This window comes from Panthera uncia, chromosome C2 (assembly GCF_023721935.1).
Source record: "Panthera uncia isolate 11264 chromosome C2, Puncia_PCG_1.0, whole genome shotgun sequence".
Taxonomy (NCBI): domain Eukaryota; kingdom Metazoa; phylum Chordata; class Mammalia; order Carnivora; family Felidae; genus Panthera; species Panthera uncia.
Genome location: NC_064810.1, coordinates 88736242 through 88759766, shown reverse-complemented (window position 1 = coordinate 88759766; position 23525 = coordinate 88736242). Strand labels below are relative to the sequence as shown.

Genomic DNA, 23525 nt, shown 5'->3' with positions numbered 1-23525 from the left:
GAATCTTTGAAATCTACTTTTAATGAAATCTACTTTTAATGGATACTTTTCATCTTACTATATTTCTTTACTTCCTTTGAAGCATTGATTATTCATTCCAGACATCTTCTACCTTTTTGACTTCCATAAAATCAAACTCATATGCTGCTGTTTACTTTCTCTGATTATTCTATCGATAATATTTTCATGGGTTTTGTTTTTACTTTTTCTTAAATATCAGTGCCATTCAGAGATCTCACTATCACTCAAAGATCTGTATTACATTCAATATACTTCAAAAACTACATATGGTCCTCTTTACATTTTGATTACTATGTGCATGCTTAAATTAATTTTATTTGAGTTTAGAATTTGGTCTTGAACCAAACAGGTCATGAATAATATAGTCACTCGTCTTCTGGGATAACTTAATATGAATATCTCACAAATACCTTACTTCAAATGTTTAAAATTTAATTTTTCTGTCCTAGAGTTTCATATGTTTCTATATTTTCTAAAGTAATGAAATTTGTATCCACTCATTTTATCAAATCTAGAAATACTTGCAATCTTGATTCCTTTTTAAGATTTTTACATGCAATTAATTACCAAGCACTTTATCTTAAACATTTATCAAACTCATCCCTTCCTCTCTGTGTTTACTACCACTGTCCTGGGTTAGTCTCTCACATTTTCCCACTGTAGTACTACAATAGCATTCTGTGTAAACTCCCTGTTTCCCATCATATCTTTTTAAAATGTATCCCCCATATATGTGTCTATGTGGGCCATCCTCAACACACACTTGAAAATATCACTTGATCTGTCCAAAACCCTCCAAGAAATTACTGTCACTTATGGAAATGGCTTTCAAACCTTAATAGTTGTAGATTTTAAAAGAGAAATTTCACATTGAGTTCAATATGCAAACACCTACTTGTAGTGATTTAAATTTCAAAACTCTAACTTTTGATCACATAAAAAAGCAATTGTTGATAAATGTAATAAAAAGCAAGCACAATCCACTTGTAATGTAGCCCTTTCCTCCTTCCTGAGCATATTTATATGCTTTATTTCTTTGCTTACTTCTGACGTGAACTCTGAGATGAGAAGGACTAGCATGTTTACGTCTTTCAACCTTATGGATTGATGCTACTAAGATGGAGAGATTAATGATTTACACAAAAAGGTCCAGCATTTTTTTACTATTTTAATAAGAAAGGGAGTCGATGTCTTAAAAGGCTTACAGTATAGTAAAGGAAAACAGAAATATAACAAAACACAATGTAATACATGATGAGTAAAAGTAACATAAAATGACATGGAAACACTGACAAGGGAACGAGGAACTCTGATGGGTTGGTGAAGATCAAGGGAAACAATTACAGAAAGAAGCCTGGTAACCAGATGAAGGAAGAACATTTCAAGCAGATGAAGAAATAGTCTAAGTATAGGAATAGAGATAGTAAAAGTAAGAGTGGGTTTAGTTTGGTGAATAGCCTTCTGTGATATAAGCAGAAGCTATACAGAAATGGTGCAAATTAGTTTATGGGAAAGAAAGAATTGTTTAAAGGTGAAAGAAAAAAATGATAGGCTAGGGCCTGTTTGTGAAATATCATTCTAATGAATTTAAGCTTTGGGGGTGCCTGGGTGGCTCAGTCAGTTAAACCTCCAACTTCGCCTCAGGTCATGATCTCCTGGTCCATGAGTTCGAGCCCCTCATGGGCTCAGTGCTGACAGCTCAGAACCTGGAACCTGCTTCAAATTCTGCATCTCCCTCTCTCTGCCCCTCTCCCACTCATGCTGTGTCACTCTCTCCCTGTCAAAAATAAACATTAAAAAAAATTTGAACTTTGGTCTATAGTCAGTAGAGACCATAGTTTGGGTAAAAGTAATAAATAACTAAACTATAGCAATGGATAGAAACTTGTAAAAACTTGTCTAAATACATGGATTAGAAGATAATTGGCTAATGCAGTTATGTGGTACAAAGGGTGAGAGACATTGGAGCCACAAAGGCATAAAATTTCAAAACATGTACGTAAGCATAGGCAAAATATAGATACAATGCTATCATCCAAGGTAAGAAATGAAGGCAACAATTGGTGAAATACATGATCATGATTTGGAACATAAGTTGATATATCCAAAGGAGCTCATGAAGAAACAAAACTAATGAACTAAGAATAAAAAATCAAGTCTAGAGATAAAGATTTGGAAACTGTCATTTTGAAGATGGTAGTTGTAGCCAGAAAAGTAGATAAAACCACTAGGGAGCCTGTGGAAAAGAAAATACTGAGAGGAGACCACTTAGAAATGACAGTAACATTCAAAATGGAAAAGGAAATCCAGTTCACATAGAAAGTAATATACAAGTGGAAAACCAGCAGGGTCAAATCAGTGACTTTAGACAAAAGAGTTGAAAGAAGGAAGGTATCCTGAATATGGTGAAATGTTACAGAAAGGACAGGTAAGTTAGTACTGAGGAGACCAATGCGATTTTACACCATAGCCTAGATAGACTTTTCATCTCAATATCCCTTCTTATGTAATATTTTTATTATGATCTTCATGTGGAGGACATACAGTGTTAAGTTTTTCACATATCTTGATTTACTTCTTTATTTTAATCTATCAGTAATTGTTCTAAGCAAAAGTGCTTTCTAAGTAGTTAATGGTGCTTAACTTCCCACTCTTCGTCTACAAATGGGAGCCATTATTAAACAGCAATCTCATAGTTAAGGTAATAGTAGTAGAAAACCTTCATAAAGCATATATCCTTCTTTTAATCTTTTCATATAAATATATATAAATACCTATATAAGAAATATAATTATATATATGTATTTATGTATATATGTATATATACACACATATATGTAAAGAATGATAGTATCTCAATCTTTTCAAAGACAATGATATTTGATGTATTATGTGTCCAAATCCCATTAGATTAAACTTAATGAAATTTAAGGATCATGTCCTTCATTTAGTAGAGTAAATGGCATATAGAAGGGTCACATGAATGTTTTTTTAAATACTTAAATTTGGGGGGCGCCTGGGTGGCTCAGTCAGTTGAGCGTCCCACTTCAGCTCAGGTAACGATCTCGCAGTCCGTGAGTTCAAGCCCCGTGTCGGGCTCTGGGCTGATGGCTCGGAGCCTGGAGCCTGCTTCCGATTTTGTGTCTCCCTCTCTCTCTGCCCCTCCCCCGTTCATGCTCTGTCTCTCTCTGTCTCAAAAATAAATAAACGTAAAAAAAAAAATTAAATACTTAAATTTGGCACTAGAAACAAAGAATGGTATAGCAAAAGATACGTGAAGGAATAAGAGAAAAAGGGATTACATTGGAGGATAAGACTCATATGGATGATTTAAATTAACATGTACTGCTACTAAATAATTGAAAGTTCAATAAAAACCTAATTAATTATAACTCCCTCTTTCTCTTCTATGGGATCATTCAGTCTGAGGCTGGCTGATATTTTACCTTTGCACTATTTATGAAGCTTTGTTTTGCTGTGTAAACTAATAAGATAAAATTATTTCAAGTTTTTTTAAAACTTCTCACGAAGCAAACTTTTTAAGGACTCCATGCTTAAATTATTAAATGAAAATGAATGACACAAATTATTCATGTCATTCTTTTAATAAAGTTAATTCAAAGATATCTCTCTTCAAAAAAATAAACATATCTAAATGCAAACTATGTACTGTTTGTCATGGGATTATAGAGGGTTCTTTTGATTTCCTTTAGTCCTTTAGCATCCTACTGTAATTACCACATCATACCACACTTATCAGTATCATTATGATATTTATTACTATTAGCTTCATCATCAATGCCACTAATATAATATCGCCTATGTGGAAGACTTTGGACAGTTCACATCTCTGTGAAGTATATGTTATTTAAGTCTTTTCGATGTGGTATCTAGTGCTTTGGAGATTAAGATGCTTAAAATGACATAATTATTAAGTGGCAAAGCCAAAATTTTAATGTAGATCTGTGTTGACTGCCCAAAATGCTTCAAAAAAATAAGTTTATTAGACCTATTGTAGTGAGAAAGAAAAGCATCTTAGGGTGCCTAGGTAGCTCAGTAGGTAAAGTGTCCAACTTCGGCTCAGGTCACGATCTCACTGCTCGTGAGTTCAAGCCTCACATCAGGCTCTGTGCTGACAGCTCAGAGTTTGGAGCCTGTTTCAGATTCGGTCACCGTCTCTCTGCCCCTCCTCTGCTCACTTTCTTTCTCCCTCTATCTCTCTCAAATATAAAATAAAAACATAAAAAAATTTTAAAAAAGAAAGAATAGCATCTTGACTAAGTGTATTAGTTTCCTAGAGCTGCCATAACAAACACCACAGATTGAGTATGTATACATTATTCAAGGTGGTATCAGAGTTGGTTCCTTTTGAGGCCTGTGACAAAAAAATCTGTCTCAAGCCTCTTGCTCAGCTTCTGGTGGTTTTCTGGAAGTCTTTCGAGTTCTTTGGCTTGTAGAATCATCACTCCAATCTCCGTCTTCTTGTTCACATGGTTTTCTCCCTGTGCGCACATCTATTTCCAAATTTTCTCTTTTTATAAGGACACTAGTCATATTGTATTAGGGACCCATTCTACTCCAGTATGACCTCATTCTAAATTAGCTGGTTACATCTGTGATGACCTATTTCCAAATAATATCAGATTCTGAAATACTGAAGTTTAGAACTTCAATTTATGAATTATTCAACCTGTAACACTGATTATTAGTAGACTCTCAAAATGGAGAGATTAGGGAAGTACATTTATAATATTTTAGATTGAGTTGTGTGGTTTTATGATAAGTCTTCAAAAGTGGAGTACTGATTGAGGCTGGGTTCACTTTCTGACAAATTAGTTTCAGATTGTAGGGCAAAATGAGGAAAGGAATATAAAACAATTTTTTTTATAAGTAAGTTGTTTGTCTAGATACATAAGACGCTTGGTTGATTCATGGTTTTATTATCCAAAAGTGGATATGTACTAGAGAAAACAGCTAAATTACTTTTTTTGATCACAGTCTTGTTCAAAATAGGAGGTGAAGAGTATGCCTGATTATAGGGAATTGCTAGTATGTTGGTTTTAGTTGTCATCTACATGACTTCAGAGTCCATCAATTACATCATCCTAACTTACTTTCCCATCATTGATATATCCCAAAGTAGTCTGTTCTGCTGTTGGATTGCTCTAATAAATAGCTTTTTGAAAAAGTTCTAATATAATTCAGTTTAAATTTGTTACCCTTTTGTAGTCATTGATGGTTAGATTGGGTTGAATCTTCCTTCTCCATGATAGCCTTCAGAAAGATTATCAATCATTCAATAGTACATACATACATATATCCTTCCCCTACTCTTCTATTTTCTAGACAAATCCTAGTTACTTCAGGTTTTCAAGTAAAAGCTATATTTATATAGTAAATAGCATCATATCATGGGATAATAATAAGGTTGATAACTACAAGAGCATTATTTTAGATAGTGTCTTAGCCCTTTCAGATGGCTTCAATAAAGTATCACAGACTGAGTGGCATGATAAGCAACTGAAACTTATTTTTCACAGTTCTGGAGGCAGGAAGTCCAAGATCAGGATGCCAATGTGGTTGAATGAGGAGTCTCTTCCAGGTTGCAAACTTCTTGTTCTATCCTCACATAAAGGAAGGGGATAGGGAGCTATGTGGAACCTCTTTTGTAAGGGCACTAATCCCAATTACAAGGATGAAGCCCTCATAAACTAATCACCTCCCCAATGCCCCACCTTCTAATATGAATACTTTAGAGATTAGGATTTCAATATAGGAATTTTAGTTTAGCATAAGTATTTAGACCATAGTAGATTTCAACATTTTCAGTATCCTGTGTCTTCTTACGTCCTGAAATATGTCTACATGTGGAAGTACTAAATGACTGGTTTAAGTTTTCCTGATTAACTTCAACCATCTTAACACTAAGGTTCTGATAACAACCAGCATGCTATTATTTTATTGGCAGCATATAAAGCCATGAAACCAATCTAAGCAAAATATCTTACTATTGCTTTGAAGTGAGTTTTGCAATATTTAAAATATCATGCACACTTTCGCCTGAGCTTTTATAGATGGTAAACATGTTTATCAATAACATTCCATTCTAACAGCCTTAAAACATAAAAATAATATATAAAGCGGAGAAGGAAATTCAGATATGGGTTTTGTCATCAGGGTGTCTTACTCTACATATAAGTCTGCATTTGAAAAAAAGTGGGGGTTCTGCAAAGAATTATCTCTTCTAAATTAAAAAAAAAGTTTTTTGTAAATACAGATAAGAGTTATAGAATTCTACTCATTTTAGTTTATAAGTATTCTGCAATTAGTTAATTAGATCAGTAGAATGAAGGCCAACAATCAACAGAAACCTTAAAGCAATTTAGAGTCCTTTTGAATCTTTAAAGAAAATCCAATAAGCACTTGAAAAACAAAATCAATGAAGAGTCTTAAATGTTTCTTTTCTGATTTTCCACAGGGTCCAAGTTTTCTCTCTGAGGCCCTTTTCCTTAAACGTGCAACAAAAATTGAAGAAATGGATCCTTTTTTCCACCTTCATGAAACCATTACCAAGGTAGGAGATAAATGCATTCATGAGCAAGTTGAGCGAGTTTTGTTCTTTTTTGTTGATAGATGGAGGAAAGGAAAATAACCAATCAAGAGAAAATTTATACTTTCATTTATAAAATGTATTTGAAAGAAATTTAAGTACCTCCTCTTATTTTACTAAGGAGTAAGAATGATAAATGTCTCAGGCAAAATCATAGAAACCAATAACATGATTTGTAATGAAAACCAATCTTTAATAAAACAATTAGGTTTTTTTTCTTAATCTGAAAGTAGATTTGTGGTATAATCTCAAGTATACCCCTTGATTAAGGGCAGTATAAAATGCATCTTTGAATTTCTGCATCTTCAAAGTTTTGTGTCAATACTTAAGATACTTGGTTGTCTGTGGTAGTACTTTGTCGTTGCATTAAAAAAAATAAAGACTGCATTATAATCAATGTTTTTACACTATGATGGTCATACCTATATTTTTGCTTAAAACTCTTATCTGTGAGTTTATAATATGGAGAAAATTAAATTGTACAGTATGGAGTAAATGAAGTTAATATTCTGGCATTACCTGACATCATATGAATTTTTACTTTTACCAACTATTTGTTTAATGTGTCATAACTTCTCTTTGGGGGCTGGAATTTATAGAGAACTTTTGCATTTCAACATTTCAAAAAAGAATCCATATTTATATATGCTTAGTTGAAAGATTGAATCATTCTTAATCATCTTAGTGAAATTTTACAAGGCTATTTTTCTCCTCTTCATAAACAGAGATGTGATATAATGAACAAACTCAATGAGTGGCAATAGAATGAACTCGGAATACAGACTATATTCTAGATCTATCATAGCTTTCTTTCTTTCTTTTTTTTTTTTTAAGCTGTGCATTTGTTTTTTCTGAACTTTTGAAATAAGAAGAGTTTGGAGCACATTTTACTTAAAATGTTCCCAAGCTCAAAATATCTGAATCTTAACTACATTTATAACTCTTTGCTTTGCAATTTATTCCTGAGTCTTAATTTAGTTTTGAATGTATCCATCCTTTGATACCCATTTTTATTTGGATGTAGCAACATGGAAATAGCCCCTAAATAATAGGTCCTTGGTGTTTAAGATCTTAACTATATTCTTAATACTTATAGGGATGATAGACTGATAGATAAAAACTGATATCTATAGCTATCTATTTAAATTAGTGTATATTTGTATGTGTTTAGATGAGAGTATGTACATGTGTGTGTATTTATTCAAGAATTCTGGATATTTAGAGTCTATGTTTATTTACTTATTTTTAAGAGAAGCATTAGAGGATTTTAGGGCAATGGAATAGTAATATTTTCTCCTTTTTTTTGAGAATTTATTGGATTTTTGTGGAATGGATAATTTTGAGTCCATATTGATATCAGGTATATAACAAGAGGTGTAAACTCACACTGATTCTTGCTGCATGATGTCTTGGCCACAGTGCAGTTCCTAGCAGCATACTGGGAAGCAGGGATGGGTCAAGAAGGGAGTAGGAGAACATAGAACATAGCCTGAATATATATATATATATATATATATATGCACTGACTATATATATATATATATATAGTCACTACATACTGACATACTATCTATCTATCTATCTATCTATATACTGACTATATATATAGTCACTATATATATATATATACACATATACAAGGCTATTTTTATATATATAAATATTATATATATATTATATATATATATATATAATATATATATATATAGTATGTAGTGTGAAACACAGGAAATCAGACACCCTTTGAGAGAATACACAAATTTGTGCACAGACATTACCACAGGTTCCATATTTATTTTCAAATATGTTTCATATGTAGGCAGATATTTAACCCATTAAATGGATTTTAGAAAGAATTCTTTATCTATGAAGAAAGAAAACATGCCTAAGTATACAAGCAAGTGTCCTGTGACATTTTTTATAAAGAAATTTTTATCTAATGTTGATACTGTCTCCCCAGTCATCATGTTTACCTATGGTAGCCACTCATGTTGCAGATGTAGGCCAAGGGAAGAAATTGTGCGTCAGAAGTTCAATCTTAGTTTACCAACAGGAAAACCTGGGAACCATAAAATGAAGTAGTTTATAGATACTTTATTTTAAGGTCAAATTTTTGTTGATAAATAACAAAATAAAAATATAAATATAGTAGGGTTGATCAGAGCACATGAGTAGGAGATGTGGAACAGAGGTTTTACTACCATGGTTACCAACTTATTATTTTATTTAGTAAAACTGCATTTTATTTTCTACATCAAAAATGAGTACACTCATAACAGCTTTCCTCACTAGGATTCTGTGAGATTAAAAGATGATGCATACATTTTCTCTGAAAATGCAATATGGATATAATTGAGTATAATTATTAATACATTAAAATGTACTAGTGCTGATACCTTCAAAGTAGACGCTTACCTGCTTTTTCTGAATTTAGTTTTTCCTTTAAGGAAAAAAAATAAGTTAGATATGAAAGCATACAATTTAATTAATTAAGTTCTGAGAATACACTAGTAAGTTAGTGTACAAATAGAATATAAAATTTATTTTGTGAAAGATTGAGGTCTTTAGAATATTTTGTTTCAATAAAAATAATAGTGGTATTAGTGTGATATTCCAGAAATAGCAATGGACATTGAATAAAAATACCCAGCTAGGTATAAATTCTGTCACTCTGAATTATGAAAAAATTATGTGAAATAGGAAAAACACTTTGTAAAATGATAAAACACAGTTACTGATATTATATCAATTTTAAAACATTTTTAAGAAATCCATCATAATTAAAATATTGAAGATACTATATTCCTATTTCTCCCCATAAAAGTTTGAATTGGATACACAGCACTATAACAAAATCACATATTTATTTTTTCTAATAAATAAGTGTAATAATATACATCTAAGACAAATGTTCATGTAATGCAATCTATTATCTTTTCTGAGTAACTGCAGTCTAGACCTTTGTTATAGATCACAAATATGATTTCTATAAAATTAAATTACAATTTCTAAGTATTAAAAAGTTAATAATCTATCATTGGTGTTTTTTGGATTAAAAAAAATGAAAATAAATAGATGGCACTAATATGTGGGGTAGGAGCTATGAGTCCTAGTATGTAGTTTCCCAATGTTGTCCTGTAGTTCTTTAAAAAACTGGTTTTGTTTTTACAAAGTTTGACTTTATCTTGGCATTTGTCTTTTTGATATAAAGCATGGAACCTAAGAAAGTAATGAATGAGGCTCAATATTGATGCTAAAAGGTATAATTCATCATTGTGTCAATGACAGGTGATGCAGGATAAAGTCAAAGGACAACACATATGCACTGATGTTGAAGATGTTTTCTTATCTTCTATAATTATCTTTAAAAATAGCGTTTGTTTTTTTAATTATCACGGAAGCCAAACTAATTTCTCTAAGACTACACATGAATGAAATACCAATATAAATTTTAGCTGCTTAATCCTTTAATAAGTGAATAAAAATCTCCATGGATTTATGTTTTGAAATAGGCTTATTTCTCCTTCTGTACCTAGGAATTTTGTAGTCATGTTTCTAAATCTTCAACATTTAGCTCATAAATTGTTATTAGTTATCTAAGTATTCTTGTAGCCTATTATAAGCCAAGGATGAGGCAAAATACTTGAAAAAATTAATACATAGGAGCAGGTACAGGGAGTAAACAAGTAAGCAAATCATTTAATATAACACACTAAAAAAGGTGATAGTAATATGACCAAGTTATGATAAGAAAGAAGATTGGAGTTTATACTTCTGACTAGGAGATTTGAAGAACTTATCAGAAAGGTGACATTTGAAGAATTTAAGAAATATTAACTTTATTTATCTTAATGTCAATGAGCTCCCTTTGAGAGTTCTGTAAAGAGCAGGTTGTCAGTGGTAGTATGTGAGAAATGATGGTTTGTATTTTGAATAACAGAAGACAGATTTAAGAGACATTTTTAGGTTTGAATAACAGGATATATGATTTACTGGATATGGGAAATGAAGCAGAGTGAAGAGTAAAGGAAAATTTGAATAGCTCCATCTTAGGCAAAGTTGATATTATTGAATTGACCAAATTAAAAGTTGGTTTGAAGAAAGTGATAGAGTTTGCCATTGGACATGTGGAATTTTGGATATTTAGGGCATCTAGACAAATATGTCACGGAAGCAGTTGGATACATGAGGTTGGGGCTCAGAAAGAAATGGAATCCAATATGCATTAGCTGATGCAATAACCACTTGTCACATGTGGGTTTAAATTAAAAATAAATTAAATAAAACTAGAATTTAGTTTCCTCAATATCATTAACCACAATTCACGTGGTTAGTGACCACATATGGCTAATAGTTACTGCATGGGATCACACAGATTATAGAATATTTTCATCATTGCCAATGGTGCAGATGATGTTACCCTACAATATTCATGCAGAGCAGCAAGAATTACAAGGAAAGGACAAAACACCCAAGGTAGAATGGTTTATGGAATCCACAGGACAAGATATATTCTAAGAAGGAGGAACAGTTCAAGAGCATATTCTCCATAACCTCACACCATTAAGATGGCTACTATTAAAAACAAAACAAAATAAAAAATACCAAGTAATGACAAGGATGGGGAGAAATTGAAATTCTTGTACACTGTTCGTGAGAATATAAAATGGTGCAACTATTGCAGAAAACTGTATGGCAGTTCCTCAAAAAATTGAAAATAGAATTATCATTTTGATCCACCAATTCCATTTCTGGATATATATCCCATAGAATTGAAAGTGAAGTCTTGAAAACGGATTTCTACACCTATATTGATAAAAACATTATTCACAATAGCGAAAACATGGAAACATCCCAAGTGTCATAGATGGATAAATAAATAAGCAAAATGTCATGTATATATACAATGGAATATTGTTCAGCCTTAAAAAGGAAGGAAATTATGATATAGGCTACTTGAGGACATCATGCTAAGTAAATAAACATAAGTGTCACAAAATGACAAATACCATGTATATATTGTTCTTAAAGTAATCAAAACCAAGGAGAAAGAAAATAGAATGGTGGTTGCTAGGGGCTGAGGTTGGGGTAGGAATGGGGAGTTTTTATTTAATGGGTATAGAGTTTCAGTTTACATGCTGCAAGAGTTACAGAGATGGGTATTGGCCATGGTTACATATTATAAATGTATTTCGTACCACTGAACTACACACTTAAAAATGGTTGATGGTGAATTCTATTTTATGTGTATTTTACCACAAATTTAAAAAATTCAGAAATAAAAGTGTATTCATCCAATGTACTGGTCATTGGACGACCATTCTGAACTGATGATTTGGAATTTTAAAATTCTTTTTCTCTTCATTTATGCCTGATCCTCAGTTTTTTGCTATTATCCAGAAAGAGTTCACATGACTTGTTAACCATTTCTTTGATTTACTTTTAATTGATGTAACATCCTGTATTCATTTTATGTCTTTTTTAAAATATTTTATTAGCATTTTATTCTTAAATAATATACACTCAATAAACGATGACTGATAACTATATTTTTAAACAAAACAAAACAGGGACACCTGGGTGGTTCAGTTAGTTAAGTGTTCAACTCTTGGTATTGGCTCAGGTCATGATCTGATGGTTGGTATGTTCAAGCCCCACATCGGGCTCCAGGCTAAGAGTGTGGAGCCTGCTTGGGATTCTCTGTCTGCCCCCTCCCCACTAGCTAAAAAATACATTAAAAAACAACAACAAATCAAAAATAAACAAAGCAAAACACTTTAGCTATGCTGAGAAGGAAAGGACATTTAAAATCAAGTGTCAGTATATACCATTTGGGGAAGCAGAAGAAAGCTGCTATCACATTATTGGATTAATAGTATTTTTCCTCTGGAACCCCAAATGTGCTCTCTCTCTCTCCATCCATATAGGATATTTTATTATATACTTTTTATATTTTTATTATATATGTTATAATATTTTTTTTAAGCAAATATTTTTAATCAAGTTAATAGTAAGTAGTAAAAGTGCAATTGCGGGAAGAACTCATACTTTACATGTTTAAATTATTTTTCATTGTCTTCACTTGTAAGGTATTGAAGGTAGAACCCACTCTTGAATCTTCTTTCTAGTAATAGAATAAGTTACACATGTTTCTGGAGTGCCACTCACACTGTACTTATGGTTTATCCAAATGAATTTACTAGCAGTAGGCGGTTTTGTTGTTGGAGGGTCATTGGTCATAGTGTGAAGCCAATGATGCCATTTGGGGGCACCATGCTTCCATCCATATCCCAAACAAAAAATGTGTTTTTGCCACTGAGTTTCAGTAGGCTATATAACCCATTTTTGACGGCCAAAAAAACTGCTTGTTGTCTTTATAGCATTGGTTTCCATATTTGTCTTCCCCCACTAATGTACCAAGCCTCATATCATTTGCCCTGAAGAAAATTCGTAGATAGCTGCAGAGGCCGCCCTGGACACTGACCTCCTGCAGCCTGTGTTTCAGGACCTACAAGAACTCTATCTTGTCCCTCTATATTATATTTTTAAAGCTCTGAGTATAAAAAGTAAATCCAGGAAAACAAAAAGTACTTTATACTTGTGGTTCCATAGAAACTAGCAAATGACCTAATTTTGCTTGTGAGTTTCCTCAAGAAATACCAATTTATTAGTCATTTCATTGTTTTTCCCACCTAATTTAAGAAAAAAATATTTCTTTATCTTTAATTATTACAGGATATGCAATATTAATATGTTTTTAATATAGGGGTTTAAAAAATATTGTTCTTAAATGTATATACATATCTTCCTTTTCTTATATAATGTCCAAATAGAGATCTTTTATAAAATTATTTGGATATTGCAATATTCCAAAAAGAAAATTGTAGGGATAATATAGTATTTATTCCCATTATTTATGTGGAGAAAGTGTCACAGAGAGATTAAAATTGCAGAATAAGGCAGTACTTGTATAAAGCCTGGAAGTCAAGGCTAGTAATTCTTATATAGTTTGTATTCTAACAATGTAGTTATATTTGCCCTTACTTATACTATAAATTTTAACTCAATTTTGTAGTGGTATGAGTAAAGGCTGATAGTGGTGTCTTCCATGATGAAAAACATTTAAATAATTTTAATTTTTAACCATTTCAGTTAATATTAGTTACATTTAGAAATGATTAACCAGGATCACTTTGATTAATGGAGTTATATTCTGATCATTTATTTTAAACACATGATTTGTGAAATATGAATCTGCAATTATTTTAAATGTCATTATTGAATTATGGTTGCACCAGGTGTTATGATACTAATATTCTTAAAGCATGGTAGCTGAAAACAAGCCACTAAAACAATCTATTCATTTTGTAACTATAGAATAGAAAGGCAGACTAAAATACAGAATGATTTTATTTCTCTTTAGCTGTCATCCTAAGCTATAGCTTAAAAATTATACCTTAGTAGCATTATGTAAAGTAAGAGAAAAAGGAAGAGACCAAATATCTTTTATTCAGTTTCCTGAATTCCAAAGTCATGCTGTATTCATGAGCTAATAGAATTTCTGGTAGAGATCTTTACATGCTTAAAAACCTGGCTATGATTTCTAATCTAAATGAGCAAATCTGAGTGTCTTCCAAGTATCTTTAATATTAATATACTTTTTGGATAAAATATGAGAATATTGTATTGTACTTAACAAAATAAATGTAATGATATTCTTTAATCTTGTTTGTACATTTGAGGTTATTCTGAAGCTATGGATTTAAAGCTCCTGTTTTTATTTTTAAAAATACTTTGAAATTTTTTTTCCTGCTATATCAAATTATTGTTACTAGATGCAAGAGGTCTCCATAGGGATCTACACTATGTTTCATGACATGAGCTAAGCCAGAAAATATCCCAAATATGTATTTTCAATACAGAGATTGTATGTTGTAATAAAGAATGTTGGTTGGAGCTACTCAAGGGAGATGATGGGATATTAAAACCAACCTCCTATGCTTTGAAAAGGAAATATTATAGGTGTATATTTTCTTCATAAATGTATAATTAAACTCAATATCTTCATTTACTGAAATTGGAAATGGTGCTGACTATATTTTCTCTTGCCTAGAGAGGTTTGGTTTATTGTTTTTCATTATATAGCACAAATATTATAGTTTCTAAAGGCATGCCTTAAACTATCAGTTTCTCTTTTTTGTTTTTGTTTTTATTACTCAAAAGCAAATTACTACACAATATAAACCTGTCAAAATTTGACTCCCTTTTAAAGGGAGGTTAATCATCAAAGTAGATATTTTGTTACATCATATTGAAAGATAGGCATATTACTGCATATACTTATTACTGCATATTAAGATAAGTAGAGATGCTGTTACTCTCTGACCGTACTTTTTTCTGTCATATGTACGTAAAGACTGATTTTAACATGTATTTATTATAGAGTATAAGTATGCTAGTGATATAAATCAGGATAGGAAGGTCTATGATCACCTATAAATAATATGACAAACTTTAAAGACACAGTCAGCCTACTTCACACAGTTTTCATATTTGAGGGCACCTGGGTGGCTCAGTTAGTTGAGCATCTGACTTCGGCTCAGGTCATGATCTCACAGTTTGCAGGTTTGAGCCCTGCATCGTGCTCTGTGCTGACAGCTCAGAGCCTGAAGCCTGCTTTGGATTCTGTGTCTCCCTGTCTCTGACCCTTCCCTGCTCATGCTCTGTCTGTCTCTGTCTCTCAACAATAAATAAATGTAAAAAAAAAAAAAAAAAAAGAGAAAGTTTTCATATCTAATTCAGGAAATGGTAGCCTCATCCCATAAAGTAACATTTTTAAAAAATTTTGTATGAGCTAAATATATCCTTCTTATTTCTGGTATCTGTCAATAAGTTGAAAGTGAATTTTAATGTTAATTTATTCATTTGCCCCTCACGAATGAAACAAGAGATTCTTTGTTGTTTCATAACATTTTCAGATAATATCATCCTTGAAATGATATAGAAGTACAGAGACAAGGGGCAGAGTAGTCAATGGATAACAGATTAACTCTGGATAGGCAGGTCAAATGTCCTTCCAAACACTGCTGTAAATAAAGCCTCTGTATAATGAAAAGATTTAAATACTCCAGGGAATAACCACTTGTTAAAAAATTCAAATGTAGCACAACAAACCAGAAGTATCTGGGCAGTCTTTTGGAGTCTATTACAATGGACTTTGGTCATAATGCTTACATGTCCTCGTGACAGTGCCCACTGTCCCCATGGGTGACTGTAATAAAAGATCCCCTTACACACAAACAGATCACACACATATGCACTCATTATGTGATATGATACAGATTTTCAGTGCCAGTCACTCTCAGTGTTCCCCACTTGTCTTCTCTTCCAGGAAAGTCTGAATGTCATCCTGTTTGTCTTTTTGTTGGTTGGTTTTTGAGTTTATTTTTTGTTTTGAGAGAAAGAGAGAGAACTGAAAGGGCAGAGAGACAGGGAGAGAGAATCTCAAGCAGGCTTCACAATGTCAGTGCAGAGCCTGATGACGGGCTCAAACTCACGAATTATAAGATCATGATCTGAGCCAAAACCAAGAGTTGGATGCTTAACTGACTGAGCCACCCAGGCACCCCTGTTTGTTTGTTTGTTTGTTTGTTTGTTTGTTTAAATAATCTTTGGACCTGTATATTCTGCTAATGATGAGACACAGAAAATATTTAAAAATTGCAGGGGTTTTTTTTGGCACTTAGTAGTCACCATTTGAATTATGCAATGTCTTTCAGAGTTCATAGTAATTGGTGTTTTAGGATAGAATGAAGTATTCCATTACATTTTTATGATACTAAATTGATTTTAGGAAATGAGTGAGACTTAAATTTGAATAATTCAAACAAATTTTTATTTGAAAGGCAAACAAAATTTTTGTTTGTAATAGAAAAACCATTTATTTAAAATTAATTATTATTTATTTACTAATATGTCTATTTAATTTTTTAAACTAAGGTTTAGGAATTAGTTATATTTATAGTTACAGTGTTCTTGACCATTTGCAGAAGCTCAAATAGTAATATTTCTGCTCTCTAAAATAAAACAATAATGAAAAATCAGAATTATGATCCCTAGTGGTCAAGAAAAAGAATTATGATCCTTATAGTTACTGACTTTTAAGAAAACTAGGAAGAATATAATCCCATTTTAAAGATATTTCCTTCAAAAGTTAAAAAAAGTACATATCAGGATGGTTTTGTTTGCCACTAATGAGGACCTGCATGCAAACTTGTTCAATAAGAATAAAATCGTTCTATTTTTCTCATGTAACTGAAAGTTCTAGAAAAGGCATGCTTCAGGAGTAGCTCAAACATAACCCTTGATCCACTTATCTATTATCCTCTTGGCTGTACCCTTTTCTCTGTTGAGCTTTCTGCAAGTAGGAGAAAAATGCTACCAGCAGTTCCTGGAATCATAGCTATACATAATTCTGTCAAAGCAAGAGAGGATCTCTTTTCTGGTGAATTTCTCAGAAGAGTGAAGATGCTGATTTCTAGAAAGCCTCAGCCAAATGGAGCCTCTTCTTATTACTCTGAACTGGTCTCATGCTTACTTTGAATTATTTCTTGTGACCACAGAAATAACAGTGCTGATTGGGTTAGGCCTCATTCACATACCCTAATCACTATGGAAAAGAAGTTGAAGTTTTTAAAACCCTGGTTTGGAAGAATGAGAGTAAGGAAGATCAGGTAATTAGGGTTCATCGCATCTTTTTTTTTTTTTTTATTTTTTTTAACGTTTTATTTATTTTTGAGACAGAGAGAGACAGAGCATGAACGGGGGAGGGGCGGAGAGAGAGGGAGACACAGAATCGGAAGCAGGCTCCAGGCTCTGAGCCATCAACCCAGAGCCGGACACGGGGCTCGAACTCACGGACCGCGGGATCGTGACCTGAGCTGAAGTCAGCCGCTTAACCGACTGAGCCACCCAGGCGCCCCACATCGCATCTTCTTTAATTAATCTTGGCTAATTCAGACTAGTGAAAACCCAGTTGGAGGAGGGTATGAAGACATATGGATATGTCAGAATGAAAACAATAACTGACTGGGAACACAGGACCAAGTAGTAAATGTATGAACAAGAGACTGATGAGAGTCTTAGAAAGTAGGATTATTTCAGAGTAGAAAAACTAATTTTTATGTTAGATGACTTGGGGAAATAATTTATTGTGTTTTTTTTTTTTAAATAAAACGGGCTTTATTGAATCTCTCTAAGTGGTATATTTTATTTCAGTCAACTATTTGAAAAGAGAGTTGCAGTATTTGTTCAGAAGAATGAAGGTATATTTGACTTTGAGGAATAAGTAGTAAAGATCTATGTTAGCTGGGTTTTAAGTTTTAGAATAGTAATACAAATTTTGATTGGTAATGAAGGAAAGCTGATTTGCCTCTTCCTCATCTACATTGGTAGGTATAAATGTAGTTTGTTTATTTTTATTACTGTAAAACTTTTTATTGCATAAATACCAAAGTTTATCTACTGCTCCACTGTTGATATGTATTTGGCTTGTTTCCAGCAACAATTAAGAATATTTTTGTACAAGTCTCCTTGTATATGAATTTCTCTAAGATATATACTGAGAAATGGAATTACTGGGTTATAGGGTATGAATATGTTTAAACCTAGAAGGTAATGCTAAGTTGCTAGGATAATTGACTGCCAAGTCCCCCAAAGACCACCAGAAGAGTCTACTGATTAAGCAAAAGTTATTATACTGACCTCACAAAGAGAGGACAATATTGACTGAATCGTAGTAGTATTTTAGGAGGGAGTATCCTGCAGGAAATATTTATAGAAGATTTGAGTGTCTGGACTTAAGTTTTAAGGTGAGTGTTTTAGTTCAGAGAAATAACTGTTAATGGGAAAAATTGATGACAATAGGAGTTGGTGTACGTGATAAAGGGAAGACTGATAAATGAGCTATTTTTCCAAGTGAGAGAATTATTGCCCAGGGAAGTGAGGTGTTTGCAAAGAAGAGTAAGTTATTCATCTGGATATATTGGTTTGTAGAAATTTCTTGATACAAACAGTGAAGTTATTTATTAGTTTAAAGCTTTATTATCATAAGCTAATTTTTTCTGGTATAAGTGGTTATGCTGACACATAGTTTTCAGTGCTGATAGTTAAGCTAAGTGGACTCATGTAGTCTTGATTCTTGGAGCCATGCGTGACAATTCTCTTTAATCCTATGTCAAACTTGATAGTTTTTTCATTTTTGCTAATCTGATATGTGCAAATACTGCCTAATTGTAGTTTAAATTATGTGCCTTTCTCTGATTGCTAATGAAATCGAATGGTTTCACATATTGGCAGTTTGGGTTTTCTAGATGTTTGTTTGTATGTATGTATGTATTCTAAGTGCCTCTTAAAATCATTGCCAAGTTAAAAAAAATTTATTGGATACTTCATCTTTTTTATTGACTCATAGGAGATATTTGTTTATTCTGGCCATGAACTTGTTATAAGTTACATGTGTTGGAAATATCTTCTCCCAGGTTTTGACTTTTATTTCCACTCTTTTTATTGTATCTTTTACTGAGCAGTTATTCATTTCAGTGTAATGTAGTTTAGTAATTTCTTTATTTATGTTTAGTGTTTTCAGAGTTTTAAGAAATCCTTCCATGTCCTGAGATAATACTTTTATAATTTTTCCTTTAACATTTACATATTTAATCTACCATGATAATGATTATGATGATGATGATGATGATGATGATAATGATGATTGTGATGATTTAGTTAGGGGTGTAATTTCTAATTTTCTGCCTAATTTAGTGATAATTCCATCCTTCCCTAATGATAAATAATTAAACTAACATATATACATACATTAAATGTATGTATGTATGTATTAACGTATACATACATACATTAAACTAACATATATAAACTTTCTGTGTATGTAAAGATTAGTTTCTGGTCTCTCAATTCTATTCTTCAGTCTATTTGTCCGTTAGTGTACAAACACAGCACTGTTTTAGCATTATGTCTTTATCTTCTTTTTTTTCCCCCGACTGGGTGGTAGCCTTATGTCTTTAAAACAGGATTTCCTATTTGGTAATTCATGGTTCCTACTTAATTCTTCTGTGAGAATATCTTGACTGTTCTTTCCCTCTTTTTCTTCCATATAAATGTGAAAATTAACTTGTTTGATTCTACAAAAAACTTATAGGAATACCAATTGGAAATGAAGGCACTATACACTTTCTAAATAAGTATTTCTTGATTCAAAATGATTGATTGTTCTCAAAAGTTTATTCTATTACTATCATCAAAGGTAGTAACTGCAATGGCAAGGTAAATAACTGAGTGTCCTAGTTTACAGGTGTATAGTGCTAAAAGTATCCTTAAAAGTCATCCTTTGAATAACTCACTTTATATGTAATTAACTGCTATCCATAGAAGTGAAGATCAATATTGCAGCATGTATGTAGCTGACATAGGACTCAGGCTAAGCTCCGATCTCATTCATTCTTATAAAACCTATTTACTCAACATCTCTATGTGTTCAGGGATATAACAATGAACAATGCAAGAAAGTGTACTTGCCTTGTATTTCACTGTATCATACTACTTTACTTGCACAAACTCAAAAAAGCCATCAGGAAAATCTTTATTAAACACATTCTAGTGGCTGGACACTGTTTTAGTGGTAAAGTATATAGCAATAAACAAAAAAGGAATGATTATCATCCTCAAGGTCCAAGAGTATATGGCAGGCAGATATCATAGAACTATAGGTATCAATACAAACTATATTAAGGTTCTGAGACAAAGTATAAAGTACTGTTAGAATTTACATAAGTGCTGTGGGGAACACTGACTTAGTCTGGAGTATCTGGGAAAATTATCCTGAAAGAGTAATTTCAGAGTTTGAAAAAGAAAGAGTCAAGTAGAGAAATCTGCATTACTAATATATCTGATACGTGGGAGCCCAGCTTACCCTAGGAAATGAAAAGAGGCTATACCACTGGAAACCAGAGAATAAAAGTAATGATGGCATAAATAGGGTTAGTTGATAAAATAAGACCTCATGATGTATCTTATTGTTTATAAAAGAAAGGAAATTCCCAATGTAGTATAAGAAGCATTCCAAGACCAATAAAATGGGAAATTTAAAGACAAATACTTACATTTTTTACAACAGATGATGATGGTTGATTCTGTTGATTTTCACTTGGCAGTAAATAGCATTCTGAGTAGTATCTGGTTCAATGGTCTGACAATAATTAAATAAAGAAAATAGGACAAGGATGTGGAGAAATGTGATCCACTGTAAAATAATTAATAGTTCAATATGTAGAACCTTAAACTAGAAGTCTAGTTTAAAATTAATTTATGTGGGGGCGCCTGGGTGGCTCAGTCAGTTGAGTGTCTGACTTCGGCTCAGGTCACCATCTCACGGTTTGTGAGTTCGAGGCCCGCGTCGGGCTCTGTGCAGACAACTCGGGGCCTGGAGCCTGTTTCAGATTCTGTGTCTCCCTCTCTCTCTGCTCCTCCCCTGCTCACACTCTGTCTCTCTCTCAAAAATAAATAAAGATTAAAAAAAATAAAATTAATTTATGTGTAATTATAAATTATCTGTTTAAATCTTCATCTTTTTCTTTTTCCTTTTTCAACTTTGTTTTAGTTCATTATAAATTTTTTATATTTCGAATCTCTAAAATGATACTTTTTGTCATGTACTGAACTTGGAAATGTATAGACTTTTAAAAATATGTTGGTATATTTAAAAGTAAATGACTTCATTTCTAAATACTTTAGAATTGATATTTTAAAAATAAAACTATAGGGGCACCTTGGTGGCTCAGTCAGTTGAGTGTCCAACTTCAGCTCAGGTCATGATTTCAGGGTTTGTGAGTTTCAGCACCATGTCAGGCTCTGTGCTAACAGCTCAATACCTGGAGCCTGCCTCAGATTCTGTCTCTCCCTGTCTCTCTGCCCCTCCCCCACTCATGCTTGCTCTCTCTCTCTCTCTCTCTCTTTCTTTCAAAAATAAATAAACATTATAAAATGAATAAATAAAAAAATAAATATAAAAATTTATTCCTAAATACTCAAAATAATTTCACATTTAACAGAATTACTAATAATCCCGTATTAGCTAATATCTATTTCTTATTCAAACTTTCCTAATTGTTTTCTTTATATCCTACCTAGTTGGTCTAAACCTGGACTCAATTTGGGACTACACACTGCATTTGGTTAAGCATCTTTATGTAGAGAGGTTATTGTGGGTTTTGTTGGTTTGTTTTTCCCCCACAACACTAATCTGGTGAAGAGAATAGGCCAATTGTCCTGTCATTAGTTTTATCTTCTAGATATACACTCATTTAGCATATTCCTCTATCCCCTGAATATTCTGTTAACTGGAAGCTAAATTTCAGGGCCTGATCAAAGGCTATTAATCTTTTATGGCTAGAGTACAACATGGATGATATATACATCATATTGCATTCCTTTAAAGACACTTCTTACCTAGTTGAAATATTCTCAGTAAAACTAAGATTGATCATTTGATGGAGGTAATGACATTCTGATCTCTTCATTGTGCAGTTATGCTTTCTCTTGTTACCAGAGAATTATATCCATGGTGTTAGTTTAGTACAATCAAGTATTCAATTCCCCATTATAAAATAGTCAGAAAAGACTAGGTTACACTGCAGTAACAAAGATTCCAAAATCTTGTGGCTGAAAATATCAAAAAAAAATATTCCTTATTCATTCAAAGCCTGCAACTTTTCACTGTATCATTACCCAGAATTACATATGCATATCAATACACTCTTATAATCACCAAGGCAGGTAAAGAGTGAAATGGACAAATATGGAATGACTTTTAAATGTTTCTGCCCATAAGTAACACATGGAGCTTCCATTCATATATCATTAACTAAAGCAAGTTACATGACTGTGCCTAACTTCAAGGAGACTGGGAAAGGTATGACTACCAGGAATCCTAACAGAGAAGAAACAGAAATGGTGGTTATCAGCACAAATCACATCCATTAACCATTTACCTAGTAGTTTTAATGATAATTGATGATTCTTGCCTGATTCACTAGTTTTACTAAAGATTGTAGGATGATAATTTTCTAATTTTAAGTTTTGTTCTGCATTTATTAGCAGATATTCTTAAATAAAGGAAAACTATTTGGTTAACAGTGAAAAATAGTTTCTATTAAAAGTCAGATTACGTGTTTAATTTTCTCTAATAATAATTTTCGTGGAGTTGGTGTAATAGCTGCCTCAAACGGTAATAATAAATGTTTTTGGTGTTTTCCTTTTGCAGTATTTTTATTTATTAAATCAATTTTTATAGAATCAATGATCTCTATCAACTAAAATCATTCGTGTTAGATGCTCAGATTGTCACAACTTTGGTAAGAAAGAACTCCTTCAAGTTTTATCCTAAGATTTTTTGACATGACCACATCAATCTTTGACAGTTTCCTTGCTTTTTGGCATAAGATTTTTGAGACTTGCCTTTTACTATCCCTGCCCAAGACTTATAATGAGCCATTTCTCCAACAATCTTTAGTTTCCTTTAATGGAGAATGGTAGAAGGGGGTAATATCTGGCCACTGAAGGTGCTCATGATGATGGGGTGATATTACTTTTAGAATTTAAATTGGGAGAATTAGAAAATAATATACCTTAAAAATTATATAGTCAGCTTGATTTAAACATCACATTTAACTTTTTTATATCTTTTTTTACACTCAAAATTGTGAATTCATGGCAACATTATTATAATTACTTCTAAAACTTTTTTACTTCTAAAATTCTTAATCATGAAAGCCTACATTAACATTCTAAAAATAGGCTCTATAGCACAGTAATAACTTCA

At 32.3% G+C, this 23525-nt stretch overlaps 1 protein-coding gene and 1 pseudogene across 8 annotated transcripts in view; one reads left to right on the top strand and one right to left on the bottom strand.

Annotated features, from left to right (window-relative positions):
- NAALADL2 (N-acetylated alpha-linked acidic dipeptidase like 2) overlaps positions 1-23525 on the top strand; it is a 1336058-nt gene that overhangs the window by 1166318 nt on the left and 146215 nt on the right. For all 8 annotated transcript variants that reach the window (XM_049629585.1, XM_049629587.1, XM_049629586.1 and 5 more), the window contains one exon: positions 6500-6595. In XM_049629585.1, coding sequence (XP_049485542.1) covers positions 6500-6595 — 96 coding nt within the window. The remainder of the gene's footprint in view (positions 1-6499; positions 6596-23525) is intronic.
- Positions 12656-17379, bottom strand: LOC125920628 (NADH dehydrogenase [ubiquinone] 1 alpha subcomplex subunit 12-like; annotated as a pseudogene).